General features: G+C 51.2%; 1 protein-coding gene across 2 annotated transcripts in view; it reads right to left on the minus strand.

Annotated features, from left to right (window-relative positions):
- Positions 1 to 12296, minus strand: part of SLC15A1 (solute carrier family 15 member 1) — a 46831-nt gene extending 34535 nt beyond the window's left edge. The window contains exon 1 of one of the 2 annotated variants that reach the window (XR_002832100.1): positions 12076 to 12296. Coding sequence is in view for 1 of the 2 variants with exons in the window: in XM_006100635.3 (XP_006100697.1) it covers positions 12076 to 12079 (4 nt within the window). In the remaining variant the exon portion in view is untranslated. The remainder of the gene's footprint in view (positions 1 to 12075) is intronic. The other variant, XM_006100635.3, reaches the window with a different exon arrangement.
- Between the last annotated feature and the right edge of the window lie 470 nt (positions 12297 to 12766).

The following is a 12766-nucleotide window of genomic DNA, read 5'->3' on the forward strand; positions in this document are numbered from 1 at the left end:
ACGGTGTTTCTGAAGTTGTAGGGTGTGGTAGGCAGAGCAGCGGTGCCCCTGAGCTGTCCATGTCCTACTCCCTTGAACTTGTGGCCCTGTTACCTTCCATGGCAAAGGGACTTTGCAGATGTGACTCGTTAAAGACCTTGAGATGGGGGTTCATCCTGGACTGGCTGGGTGGCCCCAGTGCGATCACAAGGGTCCTTGAAAGAGTCAGAGAAGGAGATGTGAGGAAGGAAGCGGAGGCTGAGCGGTGGCCATTGCTGGCAGGCCACCAGGACAAGGAATGTGGCGCCTCTAGAAGCTAAAAAAGACAAGGAAATGGATTCTCCCCTGGAGCCTCCAGAGGGAACTCGGCCCTGCTGACGCCTTGGTTTTAGCTCAGTGAGACCCATGTTGGCTTCTGACCTCCACAACTGTAAGATAATAAATCTGTGTCATTTTAAGCCACCAACTTTGTGCTAATTTGTTACAACAACATTTGCAAATAACACATGGGTTTGCCTAAAGCTTTGTAAACAGGTTTTTAATCACTATTTACAAAGAACCAAGACTTAAACTTCCTAGCAGTTTTATTTGTTGGCAGGATGCCCTTTTCGTAATCTCTCCCCCCCCCCGCCCCCCTGCAGCTGCATTTTCTACCTGGGGCCTTGGAAGTCCATACCTGGCAACTGCCTTGATGCGATTTGGCAGAACCTGTATGGGCGCTGCTACCTTCTGCAGGTTACCGACTCTCCGCTCTCCATCTCTAATGCGGGGCTGCTGCCAAGCAGGAGTGGTCTGCAAATGGTTCCATCAACCAGGATTAAAATAGGTTGATCATTGTTCCTTTAGGTCAGGGGTGGGGAACCTTTTTTCTGCCAAGAGCCATTTGGATATTTATAACGTCATTCTCGGGCCATACCAAATGATCAACTTAAAAGTTAGCCTGCTATATTTGGTCAAACATCTAGTTAACTCACCCCTAACGCCTTGGCAGGACCAGACCAAACGATTTTGTGGGCCTTATACAGCCCGGGAGCTGGACATCCCCACCCCTGCTTTAGGCCACGCAAGTGCCTTACAAAGGAGGTTATGTGAGAGCCCAGAGAATGCGGTGGCTTCTGCTAGGATATAGCCTCGCTCTTGGCCTGAGTGGTTTCCGTTAGATACGTTGCCCCTGTGTCTCACAGGAGGAAGGACATGGGCCTTGGAGACAGGGAGGCTGGACCGCAGCTTGGAGACATTCTTCTTAGCCACGTGGCTTTGTTCAAAGCACTTAACCAGGGGACCCTCCACTCCTTCACCCAGAGAGGCTAGCACCTTCTTTGCAAGTGGATTTATCAGACAGAGTCTACATGAGGTTTGTTATTCACTGAGTGCCATGAAGACCGCTGGGTAGGATGGATGGGTGTTTGGAATGAATTGACTTAAAATGAAAACATGGCCCTAACCGGTTTGGCTCTGTGGATAGAGCGTCGGCCTGCGGACTGAAGGGTCCCAGGTTCGATTCCGGTCAAGGGCATGTACCTGGGTTGCGGGCACATCCCCAGTAGGGGGTGTGCAGGAGGCAGCTGATCGATGTTTCTCTCTCATTGATGTTTCTAACTCTCTATCCTTCTCCCTTCCTCTCTAAAAAGAAATCAATAAAATATATTTAAAATGAAAACATGGACAAGAATTTTCCATGGAGAGCCTTGGCCGGGGTGAGAAGGCTCTCTAAGAAAGATGCAGTCCCCTCCAGGGTTGCTCACATTCAAAAGCAGAAGGCCCTTCTGATGTCACCCGGGGAACTTCAGGCATGGAGATTAGGACAGAGAAAAGCCAGCCTTCTCAAGTACAAGCCATAGCAGCAGGCGCAGCTTCTCTCACTCCAGCTGCTTTTCTGATGGGCAGACTACAGTGTGTGGCTCCTGGGTAGCTGGAGGGGCTTAAGGGTCATTTTTAATTCCCAGGGCAGTGGTTCTCAGAGTGGGGTCTCTGGACCAGCAGCTATACCTGGGAACTCATCAGAAATGCAAACTCTCAGGTCCGTCCCAGACCTACCTCATTAGAAACTCTGAGGGCGGGCCTGCCGCTCTGCATGCTATCAAGCCCTCCCGGTGCTGGTGCCGCCCCACGTGCTGTGGTTGGGGGTTTGGGAGGACTCACTGCTCTGGAGTGACCCTGGGCGTAAAGAAAAGGGCCTGAAGCGAAGGTGTGCATACCAAGCGGGACTCCTATCCAGGTGATCAGCTCCTCTGAAGTGATTCTGCTATTCCGTCCTGCTTTCTGAGGCTCTGTCTTATCTTACCTTCCAGTCTCCTGTCCACCCTGAGCTTCCCGAGATGGAGCCCTCCAGGACTGCTCTCTGGCCTGGCTGACTCTCTGCTGCCTGCAGGGTCAGACCTGCTGCTCATCACAGCAGGTGAAGCCCTTCGGCTTCTGCCTTCCGCCTTCCTGCGCCCCACACGGAGGAAGGCACAGGACTTCCCGCTCCACGCAGGCTCTTCACAGTTGTCTGCACCATTAGAGCAGTTAGCACCCCACCTGCCCCCTCAGCCTCCCAGATACTCTCCCCCCACTCTTGGGTCTCTTTAGCCTCTTTACAACTGCCCCCGACAAAGCTAGTTGTTCTGATTTTTGAAAAATGTTACAGAGCTGCGTATACTATTTTTCTTTTTTTGAGAAAATAGTGTGTACCACTTCAAAAAGAGCCTACCAGGATATGCCCGAGGCGTGCCTGTGGCTGACCTGAGGCGAGGTGACGGGGACAGGGGGAAGAGGAAGGAGCTTGGGTGCCTTGTGCTGCACACTTGGTTTGATTCCCGCTCCCTTCCCCACCCCAAACACACACACACACACACACACACACACACTTGATCAGCTTTGATTAAGAGGAGAAATGTGCTTTTTTCCCCCAGATCAGTAGTCAGGTTAACTCAAGAACCAGTTCTGGGCTTGTCACCAGCCCTTCGCTCTGCGGTGGCTCTCCTCGAGGCTGTTTCTTGCCTGAGTTGGTGAGTTTCCCCCCTTATGTGAATACTTTGCCACATTTCCCACCCCCAGGGTTCCTGCTAGTCCATATGGCACTTTTCTATGCATTAGAAAACTGTGATCTTGCAGGCCAGCTGCTGCCCTGGGAGGTGTGGCTGGCGAGTGGACAGTGGCTTGGTGCCAAGAAGCAAAGGTGCCCCGGGTGGATGCATTGCTTGGCAATGGAGCAAGGGCTGCATCCCAGGCTGTTCTGGGCTGCATATTTGGCGCTTCGGCCAGGTGGGGCACACTGTGCTCTCTGTTCCTAGAACACATAGATAAGAATGTGCTGGCGCTTCGGCCAGGCGGGGCATGCTGTGCTCTCTGTTCCTAGAACACATAGATAGGAAGGTGGTCACTGTACTGATGCTGTACTGTGTCAGGAACAAATTGTGTAAACAAGGCTTTGTAACTAACTTTGTGGTTTTTGCAAATAAAAACGCTGTAACTCTTGTAGTCGGCACTGTAGCTCAGCCTCTGCTTCGGCAGGGTGCTGTAACTGTAGTCGCTGGCCAGCTTAATAAAGGCTCCTAAATCTTGATCTGAGTCCCTGGTGGTCGTCTCTGTGGGTCGCCCCATTACAAGGCCCTGGGGCCCCTCTATGGACCGTGACCCTGCCCATCTCTCAATTGTGAGTGTGTGATTTTTTTTTTTATAGAAATAAACCCCTTTCCTCAACTACCTTCTTCCCCACCACAAGAGAATCTATTTTTTCCTTGATACATCAACAAGTAGCTACATAAACAGGGAACACACTGGTGTATGGTCATCAGAATGCCACACTAATCCGGCCATGGGCTGTCTTACTGCACCATGGCTGAAAGCAAATGCATGATCAGTCCTTTGAGAACTAAGAGTGTCAGCTAAACCCCAACAACATGAAGCTACTTTGGAAATGTGGGGAAATCAGTGTTAATGGGACAGCACAGGTTTTATTAAGTGACTTTGGCATGATGCCACTGCAGGGAGTGGCTGGGCTCTGGGGCACTGGTGACCTTGCTTGTACCCATGCAGGCCATGCAGGCAATGGTGCGAGCCCTGTTGAGGAGGACGGGGCTCTCTGTCTTGCGCCCTGAGAAGACAGACACAGAATGTAAATCCATTTGGCTACAGTCTGGCATAGGCTTCTCAGCAGCGGGGTATCTCATGATGTGTGCCGCCATCGTCCTTAGCCGTTGTTCTGGTGTTGCCCTGTTGTTGTGGGAACAGGGCCCACAGGGAGGTGGTACCTTTGCCCAGCCTTCCATTGCCGTGTGAGTAACAAGCTGCCTGAGTGTCTTTAGCCATCCATCAGCCAGGCCTGGCCCTTGTCTTGTCCTGCGTGTCTCTGACAGCCATGCCTTTGCCTTTCTTTAACCCACCTCGTCCCTCAGCTTGGGGCCCACTGGGCAGGACTGAGGGAGGCAGCTCTTGGTCGGCACATGAGTTTGCTGGGGCTGCCATAACAGCGTACCACAAACGGAGTGGCTGAAAACAATGGAAATTTATCGGCCCACAGTTCTAGAGGCTGGAAACCCAAGGTCAAGGTGTGCGCAGGGCTGGTTCCTTCCGAGGGCTGTGAGGGAGAATCTGTTCCAGGCCTCTTCCCTGGCTTCCGGGGCTTACTGGTGAACGTTGACGTTCCTTGACATGGAGGAACATCTCCCCAACTCTGCCTTCATCCGCACGGGCCTTCTCCGTGTGCCTGTCGGTGTCCAAATTTCCCCTTTTCGAGAGGACACCAGTCACATTGGATTCCGGGCCCACCTACTCCAGAAGGACCTCATCTAAACCGATTATATCTACGATGACCTTATTTTCAAACAAGGTCACATTCTGAGGTACCAGGAGCTAGAACCTCAGCACATGAATTTGGGGGGCCTGGGGGGGGGCACAATTCAACCCATAACAGTCAGAGAGCCCCTGTAGTGCACAATCTATTCTCCTTTTAAAAAGATTTCTACATGATTGTCCAAAGTGATAGGCTTAGAGGTCCATATAGCCGCCTCTGATAGTTTTATAAATAACTACGACTTTTATCATTGCTTCCGTAACCAAAGATGTGCATCACTGACCCTCATTTCCGTTCTCTTTCAGAAAGAAATGATCCTTACGGGCCTCAGGATCCGACCGGCTTCGGACATGCCCAGAGATGTTTGTTCCTCAATTCAGGGAAAGGGCAGCCAGGCTAGAGGGTGCTAGGAGTTCATATGCAATAAGCTGTCATGCAAAACAAAGATCCAGGCACAGGCTTAAGCTCTGCCTCAGTTACTTCAGCGAGATGGGTGTTAGGAAGGCAGCCCTTGCTCTCCAAGTTATGTCCTTTATCTACACCTGGACATTCCTTCATTCAGAAGAACATCTTTTATTCTGAACTTTGAGCTAGGTTCACTTTATATGCTGTGACTGCTGGGAGTGAGTAAACAATTCTACTCTCAGGTTAAGGAGAAGCCAGACATCCTCAGAGCAGGCTCTGAAAGGGAATGGGAGAACAGAACAAGAAGGGAAGCTGCTGTCAGCCTCCTGAACAACACCCTCCCGCCACAGCCAGCTGCACACACCCAACACACAATACGAACAAGGGAATTAGTAGCAGCCCTGGTAATATTGTATATTGGTGGAGAAAACAATACCAAGACATGCAAGTGTCACTAAATCAAAAGGAACCGATCTCTTGGTCCTTTGAGGGGAGGGGTTGTTTTGAAAGCAATTCAGTTGGAGACCCTAAATATTAGAGACAAAGATTTTTTTACTCTTAGATGTGAAATCGTGGCTAGAAAATTTGCTTTATGATCACAGTAAGTGGGAAGTTAGCTACAAAGCTATGCACGAAATGTAAATTTCTCCCCAGTTGATATTTAGACTGCACATGCCTCCTTCCTATCATGAGTCTTCCTATAAGACATTTCTAGAAGCAGAATGCTGGTAAAACGTTTGCATATTTTATTTTGTTACATATTACCTAACAACTCTCCATAGAAGTATTAGGTGACTAATTTTTTCCAGTCTTGTAATTTGAAAATGAGCATACGTAGAAGAAAAAGCTATAAAAAAGTTTAAACATTATCCATAGCTAAGTGTTGCCTGGAAACTTTATCCACAGATGCGCACTACAATACCAACGGAGCGTGCACATAAGTTTTAGAATTAATTTGAGGTAAATTACCTGAGTCTATGACATCGTTGTGAGCATTTCTGATTCACCTACTATTACACATGGTGGGGGGAGTGCTTTCCACACACTTGTTATGTCATTAAAAGGATTGTTGTTTAGGATGGATCAGAACTGTGAGCAGACAAGTCCATCTGCCATGCTGGGGGAGACACCAGACACCAAAGGTAGCACCAGAGGGTGCTGCCACAATAAGCTCATCCTTACACACTAAGAATGTTCCCTACCTAAAGTTATGTGTAGGTGATGCACATATTTCAGAGAGAACCTTTCTATTACCATGTGTATGGGTTGGAGAGGATGTCCCCCCAAAACTCATTTCCTTCTCAGAATCTCAGAACATGACCCTATTTGAAATGCAGTCATTTCAGGCAAAATGAGTTAAAATGAGGTCATACCGGAGTAGAGTGGGTCTTTAATCCAATAGGACCGGTGTCCTCCTAAGAAGAAAGCCATATGAAGGCAGCTATGCATGGAGGGGAGGCGAGGTGAAGACACAGGGACAGGAGAAGGTGGCCACATGACCACGGAGGCAGGGATCAGAGTGATGTATCTACAAGCTAAGGAATGCCACAGACGGGCAGCAACCCCAGAGGCCAAGAGGAAGGCCTGGGAACTGATTCTCCCCTGGAGCTTTCTGAGCCAGCGCAGCCCTGCCAACATCTGGATTTTGGACTTCCAACCTTCAGAATTACGAGAGAATACATTTCTATTGTCTCAAGCCACTCCATTTGTAGCCTCAGGAAACACACCACGTGAGCTTATGTGTGTTGACCAATTGGGGAAAAGGTTTGTTCCTCCAAGAACGTCTCAGATGTACCTCCGGATATGTCCTAATCGCTTTTATGACAAAATCGTCCCACTTGAGGCAGATTGTAGGAGCTTTAAATGCTTGGCCTGGGAGCTTTCAATGACTTATGTTATGTAAGTACGTTTTGCGAATTTTCCGATCTCAAGTCTGATTCTCAAACCACATTTTCTTTTGTGCTCAGTTTCACAAGCCCCACACAATAACCGATGACTTTACACCCTCACCCAATGACAGGCTCCTTTCAGCAGCCCAGTGGGAGGCCTTGGCTGGTTTCCAATCAGGAGTAATTAAATCTTCCTCTCATTTTAGGAGCATCTGTGAAGATCCGATCGCTTCCCCTTGACGGTGGTTACTTCCGACCGCTGAGACTCTGTGCTGCCTGTGGACTGTAGCTGCACTTGCACCCAATCTTGGCAGTGAGCAGAAGCATGGCCCGGCCCGTGTGACACAGCCCTGTTCACATCAACCGCATGAGACGACCCCGTGGTTTCCTCCGTGATATATTTCTGGCCTCTGAAGCCAAGGCATGAAGTTGCAAAACAATGATTCTCTGGTTCTTTGTGTTGCAACCCCACTCTGAGTCAACGTTCTCATCTGCTGACAATACTGCTTTCCTTCTTTCATCACCCTCACGGAGGAACGTGGAATGTTCCTCGGATTCCACCCTTGTTTTTATTTCCCTATCAGCTCACCTGGGACACCTACCTACTTTCTCTCCTGCCAGGGATGAAATCAAGATGCAACTGTGTCCTAGAGCTCCCCTGAGAGGGGACCCAGCCGGCTGTGGAGTCCCAGTCCCGTGCTTCCATTCATTCCCTGTCAACCGTCCCTCTCACTAGCGAGCTTTCCTGCTAGCTCAGCTAGCCCATTGACTAACCTCGCCATCTGTTCTCTGCTTTTCAGAAACTCAAAGGGCAGCAGGAAAATCATTCATCAAAAAATCCGAGTAAAGCAAAAATGGAATAATTCAGGACATTGTGCAGAGGTATGAAGGACTATGGAAAAATTTAGCGTTAAGGTGGCAAATCCTCCAACTCTGACAAGCCACTATTAGCTGCTGCTTTCACTGGTCTTATGATACGTCATGCACCTCAACTGTAACACAGTGTGGAAAAACGTGTATGGGCGAGGGTGTTCCTACCCCTGAGGATATGCGTTTCTTCAAGACAGGACTATTTTATACCTTCATATGATAATTAAATACCTGCACACATATTTAAGGAATGTAGGCCTGCCCCCTGCAGCCTTTGCTGGGCCACATGATTCATCAACTCTATGCTTTTCTATTCTATATTCTTAGCCTCTGCAAGCTAATTTTCAAATTCTAGCTGCTCATTTACCCCAAACTTGATCACCCTGGGCAAGCCAGGGCCAGACTGCACGAGCCATGATTTCATTTGGGGTCTCAGTGGCAACGTTTGGATGTGGAGAGAGCCTGTCATTTAGAGCAGTGATTCTCAAAGTGCGGTCCTGGCCCAGCAGCTCCTGGGAACTTGTGCAAACACTAACCCTTAAGCCTTGCCCTAGACCTACCGACGCAGACAGTCTAGGGATAAGGCCGGGCAACCTGTCAGAATAAGCCCTCACTCAGGGGATCCTGATGCATGCTGCAGTTTGAAAACCACCGACAGTCACACCAGCATGGGGGAAACAATGCCAGTCCTCTCTTTGTGCTGTCTGGGAGGAAGGTTCTCCCAGGGATCAGAGGCCCAAGGCCACCTTTGGTGTGGCGCTATCTCAGCGTCTAGCTGTACACGTGCCACCTGCAGTAGGAGTGCCAGCTCCCCTGTGACCTCAGCATTGTTCTTTGGTTTACCCAAGAGCCTCTGGAAAGAGGAGAGAATGCGGAAGGATTCATAAATGGCCAGGTTCACAGCACCTTTCCGGTTAGTCCATCATTTTATGCTCAGGCAGGAGGCCCCCTTGCAAAACTCACCAGAATCCCATACAAGGCCAGCAGGAGGCTGAGAGTTGGGGGGATAGGGGGTGCGAGGGGCAGGAACATAACAAAGTATCCTTCATTAAATGAGTGGATTTCTCAAATCAGCCTGGAGGCCCTGGGAGAGGGAGACAGGAGTTTGCTTCATAGAACTTGAGTCCTCCTCATATTTAATTTTCAAAGTCAAATATGTGTCAGTGGTTTTTCAGACCAAAATAATTTGCTATAGCAACAACTTGAACTCTGGGTAAGGAAGTGGGGTCGGGTGAGAGGAGAGATGGAATATTCGAAATCTTCAATCAAAGCATCTCAACACCCACAAAGGTCTCTGCGGTGGCTCTCAGTCACTTGAGAGGTTCTCAGCCATTCTGAGACCTGACTGCACAAGACAGCCCTTGGGAGACGGACCCTCTCTCCACCCTTAGCTCCGATCAGCACACGCATACTTTACTTTTTAAAAATATTTTATTGATTTTTTACAGAGAGGAAGGGAGAGGGATAGAGAGTTAGAAACATCGATGAGAGAGAAACATGGATCAGCTGCCTCCTGCACACTCCCCACTGGGGATGCGTCCGCAGCCAAGGTACATGCCCCTGACTGGAATTGAATCTGGGACCCTTGAGTCCGCAGGCCGACGCTCTATCCACTGAGCCAAACCAGTCAGGGCCCCATACTTTATTTTTTTTAAATATGTTTTTATTGATTTCAGAGAGGAAGGGAGAGGGAGAGAGATAAACATCAATGATAAGAGAGAATCATTGATCAGTCGCCTCCTGCACGCCCCCTACTGGGGATGAGCCCGCAACCTGGGCATGTGCCCTTGACTGGAATCGAACCCAGAACCCTTCAGTCTGCAGGCCGATGCTCTATCCACTGAGCCAAACCAGCTAGGGCTGCACATCCATACTTTAAAGCAAGGGTCGGCACACTATCATTTACGGGCCAAATCCGACTCACCACCTGCTTTTGTACGCTTGCAAGCTAAGAATGGTTTCTACATTTTTAAATGATGAAGAAACAATTTTTAAAGGCTATATTGTGACACATGAAAATTACACAAAATTCAAATTTCCGTGCCCATAAAGTTTTATTAGAACACAGCTCCTCCCATTTGTTTACATATTTTGAACAAGGGTGGAGTTGAGTAGTTGCCATGGAGACTGTAAGGTCCCCAAAGCCGAAAATATTGACTCCTGGCCCTTTCCAAGAAAGGTTTGCTGACAAAGGGTTGGTTGGCAGTTTAAGATTCTAACCAGATCCTGCAGCCAGGTTTAGCTATGTATCCTCGCCCCCAAAGCAACGTTCTATCCAGTTTATTCTTGTGTATCCCCGTGCTTATGTTACTAAGTCTAACTAATACCTCAATGGTACGGTTCTGACTCTCTTCGCATCCCTCACTTTCCTATTCGGTCATAACTCCTGCCTCTCCATTTCCAGGGCGAGTGAAAGAACCTGGCGTCAAAATTTGTTCCAATGACAGGAGAGGAAATCAGCTCGAAGCAAACATTTTTCTCTGCACCGTTTCCTGCTTCTCTCCCTGGGGCGCTCACCAACTCTTCCAGCTGTTCCCCTTTCAGTCACCAGGGGATCTGAAACAAGTGGCGTAATCTAAGCACCAAAGATCTGTTCTTAAGAGGGGAAGTTACTGCTAGTTCTTTACTAAAAACATTTTCTAATGATCTGCATCACTTACTACACCCAGATATTGAAAATTTAGGACTTGAGTAAACTGGTGTCTGCATGTCAACATTTTGTAGGTGCTCACACACTATGCCAAACTCAGTTCCAAAAAACACCCACTTAAGGACCAATTTGCAAACTGGAAAGAGTCCATTCACTGGGGCTACGCGTCAAAAGCTGCGTTTATTCCCCAACAATCAGCTCTCCTGATGGGAACTCTTAGGGGAGTTGTCCTGCAGAACAGAGGCTTCGCAGGTAGTAGCCACCTACAGATGGAAACAAAGGCTCAGAGCCCCTCCCAGAAAAGTTAACCCGACTGACAAGCGAATGGTGGTTGAGTTGGGATCCAGAACGCTAGCCCAGGAGGCAGCGGCCTGGGGAGCGCACCTGCTGACAGCCTGCACCTGAGAGCACAGCCCCTGGGCCAGCTGTCAGCCACACTCCACGCCCCACGCGGGAAGCGCTCCTGCTGCTACTGCAGAACCATGGCACTGCCGGGACAGGGCGCCTCTGGGAGCCCACGCCGGTGCTACGCGCTTACACACCTCAACACAGCCACGGGGGCGGCACGGATACTTCTATTTGTTGGCTGAGAATTTCGGTCCAATGAGCTTAATTGACTGATGCAAAGTCACAGAGGTAGCAAGTGGTAGAAGGAGAACATTAGCGCTGGCAGGTGGAAGTCCGACTCCCAAAGCCCCCCTGTCTGCCTGGGCCCTCGCACGGCCCCACTTAGGGGCCATCACTCGATTTGCTCCCCATGTTGGAGGGAGAAGGGGGCTGGCTGATGTCTGGCCTCTTCCAGAACCTGCGCTCTTGCGCCAGCAATCGTCCCAGAGCGCTTTGTTCTGAAGCCGGCAGCGGGCACTTGTTTGCTAGCTGTTCTGCTGACACCCCGTGCCTATGGAGAACAGGCCTCCCTCCTCGGTGCCTTCTCTTGGAGCTTAAGGAGGGTGGCAGCGTGCTAAGAGGGGCCCCAATGGGCCAGCCCCGGTTCCTCTCCGGCCAGGCAGCACTCCCGGGGGATAAGAGAAGAAAAACATATTCTATTGCCTAAGCGCCCACAGCGGGTGAAGTTTCTGCGCGCCCTATTGAGCGCACCACCCAGTCAAGCCCAAGCGGAAACCCAAGGACTGAGATTCCCAACAGGCGCGGGCTGGCAAAGTGACGGCATTCATTCCAGCAACCTCTAAGTCTGGGCGCGCGGGACCCTCTGCCTCTGCAGCGAGGAGACCGCCAGGCAGAGCGACGCCTCGCCCGCCCGGTACCTTCCCCGGAGCCACGGACTCCCGGTCGCTCGCAGCCCGGGCGCCGCGTCCCTGCCCCGCGCCCTGTGCCCGCCCGCGGTGCCCGCCCTCCCGGCTCTGCGCGCAAGTCCGCGAGCCGCCGACAACTGCGGGGACCAGCGTCGCAGCCCGGCTGGACCCCTGACATCCCCTTGGCAGCGCCCCGATCGCGCAGCCCATGCTCCCCGACGACCCCGCCCCAGCCCGGTCACCCTCGCCTACCCATGGTGGCGGCTCCGAGGGCTTCCAGCGACCGGCGAGCGAGGAGTCCAGGCGCGAGGGACTCCTTTCCTCTGACTGCAGCCCTGCCTTCTTCGCTCCCTTCTGGCTCCTATGACTTGGTGTCCAGGCCCTGCCCAGCCACCTGCGCAGCTGGAGGTGTGCAGACTTGGGCGGCCGGACTCCACCCTTCGGGGCCGGGCGGTAGGATAGCAGGGAAGCAGAAGGTCAGCGCCCCCTTTGCGCCCGCCGCTGGGAAGACAACCTGTCCGCTGTCCCGTGTCCCAGCCCGGGGGCTCCTTCAGTTCCCGCCGAGGGCCTCGGGGGAGGGCAAGGGGCAGGGCCCGCCGGCGGCAGCGGGAGACCTGGACTAGGGACGCTCCAAACGTGAGCGCTCATCTGAGTCACCTGGAGGGCTTCTTAAAACGCAGGCTCCCGCCTCTCCCCTACTGGCTGAGTGGTAGGCTGGGGGTGGGGCCCGAGAATTTGCATTTCTGACAAGTTCTAAGGTGCTGCTGCCGCTGGTCACCACCTTGGAAACCACTGCGCTGAGAAAACGCACTGCGGGATGGGGAAGCAAAAGCGGGCGGGACGTTGACCAGTTTCACGTGCGTGCACGTGAGGCTTTACCTGGAGCCTGAGCCCAGGAAAGCATTTCTGGAGGGAGGATTCTACCTACCATTTGAGGGAGGTG

The sequence above is a fragment of the Myotis lucifugus genome, unplaced genomic scaffold (genome assembly GCF_000147115.1).
Source record: "Myotis lucifugus unplaced genomic scaffold, Myoluc2.0 scaffold_320, whole genome shotgun sequence".
Classification (NCBI taxonomy): Eukaryota; Metazoa; Chordata; class Mammalia; order Chiroptera; family Vespertilionidae; genus Myotis; species Myotis lucifugus.